The sequence below is a fragment of the Histomonas meleagridis genome (genome assembly GCF_020186115.1).
Source record: "Histomonas meleagridis strain 2922-C6/04-10x chromosome Unknown contig_59, whole genome shotgun sequence".
NCBI lineage: Eukaryota > Parabasalia > Tritrichomonadida > Dientamoebidae > Histomonas > Histomonas meleagridis.
The window spans coordinates 175,860-192,337 of record NW_027150901.1 but is presented as its reverse complement, the minus strand read 5'-3'; the positions used below and the strand labels follow the sequence as shown (position 1 = coordinate 192,337).

The 16,478-nt window shown below is 29.0% G+C and overlaps 4 protein-coding genes across 4 annotated transcripts; 2 read left to right on the top strand and 2 right to left on the bottom strand.

Annotated features, from left to right (window-relative positions):
- Window positions 1-6,004: 6,004 nt before the first annotated feature.
- Window positions 6,005-6,391, bottom strand: GO595_007804 (Histone H2B; the record flags this gene model as incomplete). Its single annotated transcript, XM_067921308.1, has 1 exon — window positions 6,005-6,391. The coding sequence occupies one exon, from the start codon at window positions 6,389-6,391 to the stop codon at window positions 6,005-6,007; it is 387 nt and encodes a 128-aa protein (XP_067772034.1).
- Window positions 6,392-6,692: 301 nt separating this feature from the next.
- GO595_007803 (Histone H2A) lies at window positions 6,693-7,094 on the top strand (the record flags this gene model as incomplete). The annotated part of the gene is made up of 1 exon (XM_067921307.1): window positions 6,693-7,094. One exon carries the CDS (start codon window positions 6,693-6,695, stop codon window positions 7,092-7,094), a length of 402 nt encoding a protein of 133 aa, XP_067772033.1.
- A 562-nt stretch (window positions 7,095-7,656) lies between these two features.
- Window positions 7,657-11,127, bottom strand: GO595_007802 (Acyltransferase family protein; the record flags this gene model as incomplete). The annotated part of the gene is made up of 2 exons (XM_067921306.1): window positions 7,657-8,530; window positions 9,584-11,127. The coding sequence occupies 2 exons, from the start codon at window positions 11,125-11,127 to the stop codon at window positions 7,657-7,659; spliced, it is 2,418 nt and encodes an 805-aa protein (XP_067772032.1).
- A 1,351-nt stretch (window positions 11,128-12,478) lies between these two features.
- GO595_007801 (uncharacterized protein) lies at window positions 12,479-16,078 on the top strand (the record flags this gene model as incomplete). Its single annotated transcript, XM_067921305.1, has 2 exons — window positions 12,479-13,632; window positions 14,989-16,078. 2 exons carry the CDS (start codon window positions 12,479-12,481, stop codon window positions 16,076-16,078), a joined length of 2,244 nt encoding a protein of 747 aa, XP_067772031.1.
- Between the last annotated feature and the right edge of the window lie 400 nt (window positions 16,079-16,478).

Here is a 16,478-nt window from a genome sequence, read left to right as displayed (position 1 = left end):
AATTTATTGAACATTTTCATCAATAAAAATTCTTTCTAAATTATTACAACTTGCAAAAGAATAATTCATAATAGAAATGACTGATTTAGGAATTGTAAATGTTTTACTTTTCATATTCGGATAACTAATAATATATGTAATTTCTTTATTATATAAAACGCCATCATTTTCATAATTCGAATATCCAATATTTTCTTCTGAAACATTAATAAATTGAAGATTTGTACATTCTAAAAATGCATTCCCAATTAAAGTAACTGAACTTGGTATATAAATATTCACAAGGTTTGTACATCCTCTGAATGCATCAGCGTCAATATTTCGTACGCCTTCATATAATGTTATCGTTTCAAGTCCTGTACATTTATAAAATGCATTACCACCAATGCTATTGCAACGGATTGTAATGTTATTTAATGAAATACATTCTGCAAATGCACCACCTCCAATTCCACCCATTAATTTATCTGGAAATTGGACATATTTTAATTGTTTACATGATGCAAATGCTCTACTACCGATATTTTCAACTGTTTCTCCAATTATTACTGTTGTTAATAAAGGCCATTCTCTGAATGCATTACTTTCAATCTCGCCAACATCAATAATTATAACACGTTCTGTATCATTCATATAATCTTTTGAATAATCAATGAAATCAGATATTGTGAGTGTTTTTGTCTCTTCTTCATATGATTGCTTTGTATTAACAAAAAATATAATCAATAAAATCAGAATAACTTCGTTTTTTTGATGAATGCTTTTCTGATTAAAATATATTTTGGAAAAGAAAGTAAAAACAAAAAATATAAATACGTACAAAGTTATATTTGAATATATAGAAGGAATTATAGCATTAAATATCTTTGGTAGATACTTAAGAATATTATTGCTGCAATTCATTGATAAATTACATTGAAAACTTTCATTAAAATGATAAATATTATACAGGATATGAAAGATTGCAGTTATTTTGGAATAAAAATACGAAATTATTAAATTTGAAGAAACGAAATGCTTAAAACCTATTCTATTGTTATTTAGGAAATTGTTGAGTGAAACGCATTGCAGTAAATGATTTATGTTGTTTGCTGTTTGAATTTTTTGTAAATATATTTTACTCTTTATGAGTTCTCTCTTGTTACTTGGCATGTAATGAATGCTTTTGTTATGCACATGCTTGTTCATTGTTTTATTTTCAGTGAGAGAATAAAAATAATATTTATATGAAATAAAAAAATGTTTGCTGAAATTTATGAGGAGGATGAAAGTGCCAATGTGAATTAATGTAATCATTAATTGAGAATGTCCTTCATATTTCATCGATTTGGGATATGCGTTTCCAATATAAATCTGGTTTGGTTGTAACGAAAAACCTATAATTTTTCATTAGAAATGTGTGTAACAACTGTTTTTCGATGTGACATGTAAGTTTTCATCAAAATTATTTTGGATGCCAAGGCACACACATGAAGCATTAGGTGACATGAAAAGATCTCATTTACTTGCTCACAAGTGAGGACTTGACATTTGAATGGGATTTAAGGGAAAACAACCAACTTTTTATGAAAATAAAGTTTAAATTGAATGTTCATCCAACTTTTGTGTGTCCGAGTCAAAATTGTGTACTTTTAGAATTATTCAAAAAGTGACCGTAAAAGAATTTCTGTCAACATTTCGAGTGAAACACACAAAAATCAACGTGAAGTATCGAAATCATGCCGAAAAATCAAAATAGATTTGAAACAGCTGTAATTATCGAAATAAAAATATGATTAGTAGATAAAAACTTCCATCAAAATTTCTATAATCTCAAAAAACAGATTTTATTGATTTTTTTTCACAATAAATTAGAATTAAATTCAGACGATTTTTTAGATTGTATTTTAATTTTCTTCAGATGAAATATGTTATCAGAGATACATTATGTGTTATCACGATTGCTATTTCTTGGTTTGATACAATTTTACCGAAAAAATTTTTTTTGAACTTTTCGCCTCAACTTTAGGTACAAATGATTTATTATTTTGAAAGAACCATTATTAACCGCAATAATTAAATTTTAAAATTGTTTTTCTAATTGCTTACAGTTAAATTTTCTTGTTTGAAAGTTCCAAAAACTCTTTTCATTGACTTTTTCTTGTTTTAAAATTCGATCAAAGTATCTCTCTTTTTTCATGTCTTCTTTGATACTTTGATTCAGAGCAATAATTCCACCTACTAAGCCTTTACCACTGTAAGTACGCATTGTTGGTACTATTGCCCAATCACCATTACATCTAAATATGGAAAACATCCAAACACAAGAATGGAGCCCTTTTTTCCTTCCAGTGAAACCCATTAATTCCAAATCATCTTTTGCATCATAAACTCTAAAGAATGCGCCCAATTTCGTATTAAATTTCTTGTTTGTATTTTCCGAAACTCCGAATGATAAACAAAATACTTCTGGAGGCAATTGATTAAGTTTGATAATAGAATATCTCTCTACCAAATTCATTATACCTTCCATTTTCATCAATAGCAAGTTTTACTGCATCATTGAGCATCGATGGCTTTTGTGGATAAATAAAATCGATGTGATATCATATGCAATAAATCCTAAATCAAATTGGAAACCACCCGTAGTTAATAATTGATGTTCTGCAAAAATATGTATTGTATCAGGTAATGGTCGTTGGAAATATTTAAGTGCAACTTGAATTGGAAATGGATCGTCAACGTTTAAATTAATACGATGAAATATTTTTTCATCCGTTACATTTTCATTAACAACTAAAGACTTAACACTTAATAAATAATTATGCATATTCTTGTTTGGAACTGAATTTAATGAAATACATCTATCAAGTGAAAAATGATTAAGAGAATTATTTGGTTTAATGTTAATTTTAACATAATCTTTGTTATCTGAATATCGAATAACTCGTGGACAATTAATTAAATCACTACCTTTAAATTCAAATAATTGTTGGAAATGAAGAATTGGCGGCTTCTTATTTTCTTTGTTAAGTCCAATGCATGTTAATTTAACTTTTCCTGTATAATTAAGATTCATTAAGATTAACGGAACATAAAATAAATGTTCAGATGTAGGATAATGTCTTTCCAGTTCGAATGGATTTAAAGTAAGTATTTGGGTACAGCCAGAATCAGTTAATGCCCACGGATATATATAAACTTTACATCCGCGATCATCACCATTTTCAATTTTGGGAAGCAATCTCCAAAATACTTATTTAATTGCCTTGTACAAGTCACAATTATGTTTAACGTTAAATTTTTGGCTGCCCACTGACAAAAATGCCAATGAACTGATGCTCAAAAATTGAGTCCAACTTTTCGAATGGTATTTCTGTTAAAAACGATCAAAAGTAGTACTACACAAATTTGTGTAAATTGCCCACATTCAATTGATGAATGAAAATGAAGTTATTCTTGAAAGTTTAAAAGAAACGATTAAGGGGTTGAAAAAACAAGTTAAATGGTTTGGGCTTGATGCAGAAATCAAAAAAGAATCAGATGAGTTTAATTATAATTATCGAAAACTTATTGTCAATCAACAAATTTCGGCATATATAACAGTTAGTTTTTTTCTCGGTAAGGAGGTATTTCCATATTCAAATATATTAAAAATTTATTCAGATCCAAAAAATGTAACAAATTTTTCTCATAATGATCCTTCACTAAAAGAAACCATTCAACATAAATTATTTGGAGGAAGCAAGTCTCAATTTGTGAAAAATATATGTCGTCGTTTCCCATATCTAACAACTGATTTTATTTTGTTTGCGCATGTCACGTTTCCAGCTTTTTGCTGTTACTATACTCTCCCTGAGACAATTAATTTTGCAACATCTATCATTGTGACGTTGATTGTGAAAGTCGAACCGAAAGTTTCATGCCACATCATTAGCTCGTTTTATGAATCATATCCAATGTTTTTAACCTCTTTATTTGAAAAATTTGATGAACTAACATTTGAGTCTGGCTTAACCCCCAATACGACAAAAGAATTCGAAAAAGTTTTCGACAACTTTGTTGCATCCATCAAATATGCTTGTAGATTTCTTACTCAGCATCATTTTATACTTGCTAATAATTGTTACAATCATGAAAAAAAAGAACTTTTTCCTCTTACATTTATTAACACACTAATTATTCCACAGCTAAAGATTCGGAATTATGATTATTCATTAATTAAATTTCTAAATGATTTAGCGACCAATAAAAAAAAGTTTATTCATTACAAATCTTTTTGCAATGCTTTTACATCACATGTCTATGCTCAAATGCCCTTGCTTTCAATTTATGGTAGTTTTTCTTACTCAGATATTGCTACCAAAGATGGTTATAGGATCTTAAACCATATACCATTTTATGCAACAGGTAATGAAATATTAAGTTTATATAAACTAATAAATTTACATAATTTAGACTACAAGAGTTTTAATAATTATTGCAAAGATTTTCAAGAGCAAAATAAAACAGAAAAAATATTTTTAATTGATTTATATTTTACTAATAATGAATTGTTTAAAAAAGGATGTGATGAAATCATTGAAAGTCGAGAAAAAATTATTATTCTTGAACCGATTGAAAAAGATTATCTGATTGAAAAAAATGAAAATTTTTTACGCGTATATCTGAAATTCATTCATTTATGTGAAGAGAATAAATATGAACCATTTGATGCATTTATGCGATTTTTAAATAATATTAATATTAATTCAAATAATATGGAAAAAGTTCCAATTATATATAAAAAAGAGTTTCATATTTATGCATTAAAATGTATGGCTAATGAATATAATGATAAAGTTAAACGATATGAAATATTATTATCAATTATCGCATGTAAAAAATCATTAAAAAATTTAGTTGATTCAACAAATCAAAATTTATTTGAAATCTTTCGTTATATTGCAAATAAATGTAAAGAAAGTTCATATCGAGAAATAAAATTTTGGAATTTTATATCATCACAAAGTATAATAGCAGACACCAAATTTTATAAACAATTTTCGAATAAGGTTTTAATAAATTATAATGAAATATCAATACATTTAAAAGAAAAACATCAAAAATATTTACAAAACATTATGACTTACATATTACAATCAAATTTAATAACAGTAATAACGAAAATACCGAAAATTATTAATATTATCGAAAACGCATTTTCTTGTATAAAGAATCAAGATGAAAAAGACGCGTTAATATTTGGTACAATAATATCATTAACAAATAATTATAAAGAAGAATTTATAAAATATTTTTGTTATTGTTTTGGAAATTTCGATATGGCAATAATCAATTCGGTAAATTTTCCTTGTTTCATTCGAAATAAATGGTTAACAATATATAAATTATTTAATAAATTTGTGTTTGATTCTAATCATGATTTAAAAAAATTGTTTTATCAAAAAATGTTTCATCAATCAATTATAAAAATTTATATAATTGGTGATGAAAATATTGGAAAGAATTCAATGATTTATCGATTTTTTTATAAACAATTTCGTTACGTTGTTCCACAAATCATTTATTATAAATTACAAAAAATTTTTGACGACAAATTACATAATATTTATTTGATCCCAATTAACGATGAACCAAAAGATATTCGAAAACTTTTTTATCCAAATATTGATGTCTTTGTTTTGTGCTTTTCTGTGGCGAATAGATTGTCTTTTTATAATGCAAAAGATATTTGGTATAATGAAATTAAATCATATTTAAGTAATGGAAATTTACTTTTAATAGGTACAAATGCTGATTTCAGAAAAACTAAAAAGTATAATTGTGTTTCTTTCGAAGAAGTTCGAAATTTAGCTGATGAAATAAATGCCGATTATATGGAATGTTCGGCTAAAGAAGGTGAAGGTATAAAAGAGTTATTCGATTTGGCTATGAAAAAAGGTTACCAAAAAAATTTGATGAAAAATGGAAGTGGGTGTTTGGTTTCTTAATAAATATGTTTTAATATAAAAATTCGTTTTTCTTATTCTGCATTGAATTTGGCTACAGCTTTACCACCTTCTGATACGGCATGTTTGGCAAGATCTCCGGGAAGAACAAGTCGAACTGCTGTTTGGATTTCGCGCGATCCAAGTGTGTTACGATCATTCATATCAACAAGGCGGGCACCTTCGCGTGCAATACGTTCGAAAATATCAGTGACAAAGTTGTTCATTACTAACATAGCTTTGTTGGAAATTCCAATATCTGGATGAACTTGTTTCAAAACTTTGAAAATGTAAGATGAGAAAGATTCATTCCTCTTCTTATGACGTTGCTTCTTTTCCTTTTCAGTTTCTGCTGGTGCTTCACCTTCAACAGCTGGTTTCTTTTCTGTTGGTGTCTTAGAGGCAGGTTTCTTAGTTGACATTTAAAAAAAATGTTAATATTATGGCGAAAAAATTGAATGAATTATATTGATTGCCATTTTAGGACCTTGCATTTTGAATATATAAATTTGAATATATTTTAATGTCATTTAACTCCCATTAATTTATAACGAAAAAATTGTGAAAACTTCACTCAAATTAATTGCCGTTTTAAATCATTAAAATTTTAATAAATAATTTTGATAATATACCGGGTAATTTTGATGTCGTTTTACACCAAAATTTTTTGAATATATGAATTGAGGTATATATTTGTTTGAACAATAAAATCATTTTTTTTATATGCCAGCTAAGAAAGGTGTTAAGAAAACAGCCACAAAGACAGCAGTTGATGGAGAACGTGCTCATCCAAAGACAAGATCAAGTCGTGCAGGACTTCAATTTCCAGTTGGTCGTCTTCATCGTTTCCTTCGTGAAGGTCGTTATGGAGATCGTGTTGGTGCAGGTGCTCCAGTATTCATGGCTGCAGTTCTTGAATATCTTACAGTCGAAGTTCTTGAACTTGCAGGAAATGCAGCTCGTGATAACAAGAAGACAAGAATCTCACCACGTCATATTATGCTTGCTATTCGTAATGATGAAGAATTGAACCAACTTCTTTCGAATATTACAATTGCATCTGCAGGTGTTGTTCCACATATTCACAAGGTTCTTCTTGGTCAAACAAAGAAGAAGGAAGAGTAATTTATCTTTTTTGACATAAGTTTATTATTAAATACTAAAATTTCCGAATTTTTTATTTCATTTTATATTGTTAATAAAGTAATTTCACTTCAAATGTCATTCAACAATTTCTTTCCTAAATAAGTTTCTCTTCTTTTTTGCATTGGCATTATTTTTCATATACACATGGTTACTATTAGTAATGCCAATGATTTGTGGGTGGTGCGATCCAGATAAAAAAGGAATCTGCTCTTATTTTCTATATCCAATAAGAACCTTGGTCTTCTCAGAATTCGTATTTATAGAAATAGTTGGTGCAGCTATGGTTGTTGGCGGGTTAAAAGCCATGCTATAGAATTAATCAAGACAGATTAAATGTTTTTATTCATATTAATAAACCTTTCCCTTTTACAAAAACGGGCCCCTGGTTGTTTGTGCTCATTTTTTGTTTTAATCATATCTTCAAATTCAAAATCTAGATCTGGAAAATCAAACTTTGTTATGCAATAACACTCAGATCAGATTTTTATTCTTAAACATAATTACAAATGAAATTTCTTCAAAATCAAAAACATGAAAATTTTTATTCAGCTTTTGGTTTTTGGAATATTTCTTTGTTCGTTCTTTTGATTGCTTTGCAACCAAGTGAATTTGCCATAATCAGTTGAACCTCAGCTGCTCTTTCTTGTGGCGTTTTCTTTGAACCTTTGAAGTCTATTGGATCTAATATATTGATGTTGAGGGTCATAAATGGGATCGAAAAGTATTGATATAAGTATGTTAAAATACTATCTTCCAACCAAGAAACAGTTGCCATGTCCTCTCTTATCAAGTACTGGTTGTACCTCATTGTAACTGGCTGTATAACGGTGTCATTCACGAATGCTCCTGTTCTGAATCCCATTATGCAATCTCCATTGGTAACTTTGCCTTCTGGGAAAACTTGAAGTGGAGGTGACTCTGGATCATTCTGAGTGTTAATAATTTTTTCCGTTGTGTTACATTTGACTGATCGATCAACATATATGAATCCATAAACATCTCCAAACTTCCTTAAAAGCCAAACGCTTCTCAAAGATTCCATTAATACAAAGCATAAAGGATGGATGGAACATATCATGGGCGCATCAAAAAGTGATAAATGATTTGTTATTAAAGATCGTGTTCTGGGATCGATTTTACCATTGATATTGACTTTGACCACACCTGCAAAGAACATTGCAATGCGTTGAAATGGGTGTGCTGTCTTAAAGACAAAATTCCTGAATTTTTGTTTTGAATCAAAGAATCTTTCTGTATGTGAAAGTAGAGCTGTGAATAAAAAGTAAAGGACAGTGAATAGAACTGTCAAAACCAATCTAATAGGCCCTAAAAATAAGACAAAAGTGATCGCACGATATATCTTTGAAAAAGTATTAGGTTTTTTTGGTTGGAAGATTTCATGGAATTCTTCATCACTAACATCAGCTAATTCTTTCTGATTGTGGTATTCTGGCTTATTTACAGGGCATGGCACATAAAGTGGCATCAGAAAATTGATATGTACCGCTCAAATGGTATGTAAACTATAGAAATGTTCAGAAATTTCTTCGTTAACCGTTAATCACCGGAAAGAAATCAGTACAAAACCGTAGTTTTTACAAAGTTATGTGATATGACTTAACGTATTTTTCGTAAACAAAAACTTTTTCATCAAATCAAAATAAACTAAATTTTTTTATTATTGATAAAAACAATATAATTTAAATTTATTATAACCATCGAAATTTGTTTTATTTGTTCTCAGAACATGAGATTTAACAAAATGTTAAAGTTGTCTCTGAACAATGAAAAATAATAAAATGATAAATTTTTATTATTATAAAACATTTGAAAATTATAACCATTGATCATTATCATTGCTTGCTAAGTTTTGAACATTTTCATCAATGTGAATATATTTTTCATTCATATTTTGTTCTGTTTTATTTGATGTTGTTGATTTTGTTTTTTCTTTCATTTGTTTATTACGAATTAAAAATATAACAATTCCAATGATAATTAATGCAATTGCTACTGCTGAACAAACAATTGCTATTAATGCGCCTTTTGAAATTTGTTCTTTCCCATTAATTTCATCTGAATTATTATATGTATAAAAATTTGTTGTTATATAAAAACTATAATAAGAAGAAAATAATATCATCGAATAATCATAGATAATAAATTCTGTCTTAATGAAAATTATACTTGCGCCAATGTGTGACGTTATATATGAAACTTCAATTGACCTTTGATAAGCACTTAATGACATCGAATAAGAAATCGAAAAAATCAAAGTATTCGTAATGGATACATCTGCAGTATATGTATCTGATTGCACAAATACATTACTCTGTACGAATGTATTTGATTGTTTGAATGTATTTGATTGTGTAAATGTATTTGATTGTGTAAATGTATTTGATTGTGTAAATGTATTTGATTGTGTAAATGTATTTGATTGACTAAATGTATTACTCTGTGAATACGTATTTGATTGTGAGAATGTGTTTGTTGGATCGGGTGTTTTCTCAAGATAAAAATGAGATGTTTCACTCATTTTACCTGAAATGTCAATAGCTACTGCATGAATATATACATCTTCATTGATAATATCTTCAATAATTCCAGTCGTCGTTTTGCTAAATTCACTTTCCATATCGATTGTAATTTCTGTGCTTTGATTATTATCAATGATATAATAATATTCTTTGATTCCTGTTGGATATTCAAGTGATACTATATCTGATGTAAATTTTTCATCACCATTATATGTTTGTCCTTCAACGCGATATAAATAAATATCTTTCGGATCTTCGGATGAAAGTTGAACTGTTCTTTCACTTATGTCTGGTTGTGTAATGGTCGGTTTAGTTGGTGCTGTTCGATCTTCAAATGAATAATCATATGAATATTGATTTGATGTTCGTTGATATAAATAATAAATAGTATTCGCTAAAACTTTTCGTTCATCTTCTGTCGAAGAAGCATCACTATGACCCATTTGAATCATTGCTGTGTTTCGATATGTTGTCAAATAATAATGCGGATTTCCATATCGAATATCAGAATAACCCGAAAGGCTCCATGCATAGTTTTCTACTTCTTCAAAACTTCCAACATCAAAGTTATCTGGTACATCACCTTCTTTGGTTGTGCCTAATTCCAGCCATACATCACCAAATGCTGCATTATCACATGTATGTGTTAGTAGAATAGTTAAAAGATTTGATTGATAAATTGTATGTGGAAATTGTGTCAAGAGTCCCCTCTTTAGAACTAAAACTTCTTGTGACCAATGACCCCAATGTTGATCAATGGTACCATCAGAACATTTTGGAAGCCATTGACATTGTCGTGTTCCAAGCTTAATTCCAAACATATCCGCAATTCGACCAAGTCCTACTTCATTCCCAAATTCAGATCCTATGACATCATGTCCAATAAGAACTCCATAGCCAAGATTAATATATTCCTTAACACGTTCAACTGCTTCATCACTGAGATATTCACGTCCGTTAGCATCCCATGTGCCAAAAACTATTACATCATAATTACGCATCTCGTCTAACAAGATTTTTTCAAAATCTGCTGTTGTTTTCGGTGTAACTTTAATAATTTGTTCTTTTGTATAAGGATTAAGACCATATGCATCAAAAGAAAAATGTCCTTCATAATCGTAATAACCACCTTCCATCCAAACTTTTAAAGAAGCTGACCTCTCTGTTGTAAGAGTAGAACCATCTTTAAAATAGAATGTTACTCGAGGAATAGTAATTCCAGCACTTCCAACAGGATAAACATTAAGAACTTTAACCTCTTGTGTTGTGTTATAATCAAATGAACTTACAGGAAGCCAATTAATTCCATTGTCAATAGATGAATATACTGTATAATATACATTTTGAGTTTGATGGAAACCAGTCCAGTTTAATATTGCCCGAGATCCATCATAACTCACACGAAGTTGAATTTTGTTATCGATATTTTCTGAATGAGCAATTTGTATAATGAAGAACAACACTTGAACCATGAATCTTTAAAATTTCCGTTTGAATAAAACGTAAATTGTTGTGAGCAATAAGAAATGAAAATTTAACTTTTGGTATAGAAAATGAATTAGAAACGGAGGTTTATTTCAATTATTTTTTGCCCACACATTTGTGCGAAAAATTCAGTTTGTTTGTATTGAAACTCAGAACGACCAAATAGTTATTGAAATCAAAGGGAAAAATTGCCAGTATTCTCTTGCCGATAGGATAAAAACGTGAAGTACAGCGCTTATGTTTTCACTATAAAATCAAATAGTTGATGCTTTGTACTTTGGTAAAATTATGATAAAATCTGGATAGAATCAAAAAGAAATATAATAAATAATATAAAAATTTTTAAAAATTTGAAATTTTAGAACAAAAATAAAGAAATTATCAATGTTACATTGACGACATTTTTTATTCACAAATGAATCTAAAAAATATGCAATATTTGAAATTCATCATTTTCTTTAACATTGAGAAGTCTATATTTGTACGCCAAAGGATGATAATAGAATAATAATATAATGAAATTTCATTATGATCAACTCCTTTTTTAATTAATTGTTAATGAAGTTCCCAATCATTCTTTCAAAGTTTTTTAAATGTTCTTGGAAAAATAATCTTCCAAAGGAATAAATGTATTATTCCATAAAAAATATATCTTATTATCTGTAAAATAGTGAGCAAAATAAAGTATATTCTTGTATGCAATTGTCGACAATGTAGAAAAATTTCCCAATTAAAATGATTTTAATTGCTAATATTTCAATATTGAACTTTTACAAAATATATCAGCACTTTAATTTTGTAACTACAATAAAATAATCAACATTCTTTGGGAATGGATTCACCACATTTTAAATTCCATATTCATTCATGTCTTTTTAATATTAAAGAAATGGCAATTGTAATTTTAAATGTATAATTATATAATTAAAACATATAATTTCTTTTCAATTTATTACAAACCTGATGTAATAAAAATTTCAATATCTGTATCTTATTTAATGTCAACATTAAAGATATAAATTAATTACTTAGTCGTAAATTATTTACCCTCATTTTAATCATGAATATGCATTTCAGGGCACCCCTTTTGATAACGTTTATTATTCGTTTTGTGATTTGTTGATGTGGCTTTCTCCAAAGCAATTGTCACTTCCAAGGACAAAATCAGATTTCTATCTAACCAGTTGCAATGGAGAAAAATCATTTGTCAAACCAGGAAAAGTTTTAATATATTCAAATAATCAATGGTCAAATATGAAGTCAACCAATTTTTTAAATCACAAAATATCTCGTGTAATTCCATCTATTAATGGAGGGACATCCATTCACATACCAAAAATGACCAATCTTTTAGCTGTTCATCAAAATCAGAAAAATTCACTTGTTATTACATTTCCTCTTCCACTTAAAATTAATGCTGGTAAAGATTCATCTAGTTCCATGACGAATTGTGTTATTCCTACAGGTGAATCATTAAATTTTTCCATAAATCATAATCAAGTTGGTGATCTACCATATGTTTTTGGCTTTGATAATCGACGTTCATCCGACCTACCAAGTCGTATTAAAGGCATAGCAGTTAGTGAAGGTGGTAATTGCATTGCTTTATCAATCGATAATCAATTTTGGGTTTGGCAACAATATCCAGAAGAAGTTAAAGGCGTAGGTTATTGGATTGATCTTACTGACAACAAACGATTTGGGACCAACATTGAATCAAATCATCCAATAACACAAGTTGGTCAAACGTCACATGGATTTATGAAGCCACGTCAAACGTTTACTCTCCATCCAGTTTTATCACCAAATTTACCGCAAAACTCAGCAATATCATATCAAGATTTATGTTTATTTGATAATCCTGATGAAGGCTGTGGAGTTGTTTGTTTGACTGCATTACTTCCACCATGTAAACCCTTTGATACATTATACTTATTTGTTTCTATTTGTACACTTAATGGTACTGCACAAAATTTTCAACGAGCTGATACAAAATTATCAGTAATTGAAGGGTCAGGATCACCATGTATTTGGTGGTCTAGAGATTGTCGATTAGCAGTAATTGCAGTTTCACAAACATTATTAATAGTCACAAGATTCTTAAGAGTTGTCTCAAAAATTCCATTAAAAGAAATTTTCCCAGGAAATTCACCAATCGTTTCAAGTATTGCATGGTCATGTAGCGGGCACTTTTTTGTTGTGACTTCACTCGATGGGAGAATTAGTGCTGTTACAAGATCTGGTATTTCCATGCGTCATGCGTTATGTTCATTAACAGCATTTCAACCAGGGAAAGAAAACATAATAATGGTCTGTGCTGATTCAGTAGATCCTGGATTATTTATAATATATTCTAAAGATAAATTTCGGGAACTTAAAATTGATGTTGAAAAAGTTCCACAAACGATTGAAAATTTAATGTCATTACATTTTCCACAAGGTTCAGTCGAACCAATGTGGACAGAAACATTAAATTCTATTACTGAAAATGGGTATTTACCACCGATTAAATTAGCCAAATTAATATACATTACTGATTTATTTCGAATATTTCCATATCAATCACCATTACGATCATATTTATTTGAAGTTTTTAATACAGCTGTCAGTGAATTATTAAATTCACATGAAGATTTATTAGCATTTTTATTTTGTCGATGTATCTTACGTCTTACAGATATAAATGTAACATCATATGAAGTCATACAAAAACGACTTTCGATCTCGACTAATCCAAGAGATCAAATTCTATATAAAATATTTACTGATGAATTAATGAAGAAAGATTATATACCAACGAAAACTACAAACAACACCAAAAATATATTTATGTATAATCCTACTGAAGAAGATATTGAAGAACAACTTGAATTAAAGAAACCACATCATGGAAAGAACATTGATATCTTTATGTTAACGAAAGCAATCAAAAAAATTTTATATAAAAATAAAATCGATCCAATAATATATGATATAAATATAGATATAACATTAATCATAGAGTTATTAATGTTATATGGGAAATTTGATTTAACATTAGAATTATTAAAACATTCATCAATAGCTTTAACACCATTACAATTATATACTCGAATTATATCGGAACATTCGGAAAACTTAAAATTAATTTTAATGGCAATGTATAAATTCATTAATTATTCACCAGAAGAATCTGATGAAATTCGATCGGTTTGTTTACAAGCGATAATTAATATATTAAAACAACGAATCATTGATTCAATTCCTACAACGAAAAATCCAAAAATGAAATTACTTTCAACATTAATAAACATTGAAGAAACATTAGAATTAATACCACCGAAATCATTAAAAGAATTTAATGATTTTGTCATTATCTTAGGTATTGGCTTTGTTATATCTACATATGAATATTGTAGATTCGTAATGACAAATAAAATTAATCAAATTCCAAAACAAATTCGGAATCAAATCATTGAACTTTTCCGAATTGTATGGTTTATTCGGTGGCGATACATTGCTATATATAATACTATTAAAACAGGTAAATCAAATGATGCTACATTACGATTATTATCATTTCCGGAGTTTATTAATATTAAAAATGCAGTTCATCAAATTAAAATGACTGGAGAATCAAACTTTTCATCAGATGTTTATAATTTATATGTAAATGGTTCAAAGAAATTCCAAAATGATCCATTGTTTAATGATTTTATCTCCGAATGTTCAACGAAAATCACAAAACGAACTTTAACTAAAATAGAAACAGAATCATTAAACTTAATTAGTAATAACATTGAAAAAGAATTTCCGAATTCGAATATATTATTGGCAACAATTGTATCAAATATGGTGCCGTGGCTCAGATGCGGATTAATTAGAGCGTATTTAGGGTTCAAATGTGATGAAGTTGTACCAAACGAATTAATCGATTTCGAAGATTTCAATTTGCCAAATGATATAAATCCAAAAATGGAATTAAAAACAACTGTCGATGTGCACATTAGTGATGGAATCGAAGAAGAAGAAGAAATTCATGAAGAAGAAGTCAAAGAAAATGTTTCTTTACCTTTAATTGAAGAAGAAGAAAAATCTGATTCTGGAGAATATATACCTGAGCCTGAACCTGAACCGGAACCAATACGAATTAAAAAGCCAAAAGTTAAACAAAAACAAAAGAAAATTAAACAAAAGCCAAAACTTAAGAAAATTAAACATAAACAAATACCTGAACCGAAGCAAACACCGTTAAGACTAATCACGATTGATAAAGGGCCACCCCATTATCGGCAATATGTACCACCCCCACCGCAATACTCTCAATTTCCACAGTTTACACAACAACGTCAAACCCAGAATAACTTCCCTTGGGATTTCGCAGGGTACCCCACGGGGCACCCCACAGAGCAACGTACAAAAACTGTTGATGTGCCAACTCAAGCGAAAGTTTCTCCAGAATCAAAGAACGTAAGACCAACAGTCATTATAACTTCGAGAAGTAGAAAGGCAGAACAAAGTATTGATATTTCAAGTGATTCTTCAGAACTTTCATCATTACATTTGACTGAACCAAGACGGCGAGAAATAAGATGCGTTGATCCTTTCCCAACAGATGAACAATTACATGTTAGAGTGGAGAAGTTATTAGATGAGGCTAAATCACAAAAAGATCCAAGTAAGCTTCCACCACCACCAAAGTTCGTAAGACCTTCAATGAAAGCAACGCCAATTCAAAGAGCGCCAGAAAGTGAAAGAGAAGTTAAGAAGAAACGGGTGGAGGTAAAAGAAGTCGAAAAGAGAAAATTGCCAAAAGAAGATCCAAAAAGAAATGAGCAATGGAAACCAAAAGTACATAATGTGAATGGCACACGGGTATTAGGTGTAAGAGAGATAAGCGAAAAAGAATTTAGGCCAAAAAAAGAGCCTAAATTGCAATTGAAGGAAATCCAAAAATAATTTTTATTGTTAAAAATTGTAAATATTTCATAATATTTTGGCTTCTGACAAGCTCAGATTTTTCCAGAAAATTTTAGTAATGTCGAGAATTTGATATCAAATAATGTGAAATCGACTAAAATTAGAATTTTTTTGGATAAACAAAATACCCTTTAAGAACCTTTTTGTGAAAATGCATTTTATAAATAGGAAATAAACATCTTCTTTTTAACCACAAGTGATAGACAAAATTTTTATGATGATGTATCATTTTGAAAAAAACATGTGATATATTAATTCGTGAATTTTATGCATAAAATACCCTGAATTTTGAAAAGTCACCATCTTTCTTCGATCCTCTATCTGAGGAAATGGCAGATATTTCTTCATCGTGGTTATTACCTATACGATTCAACGTGGG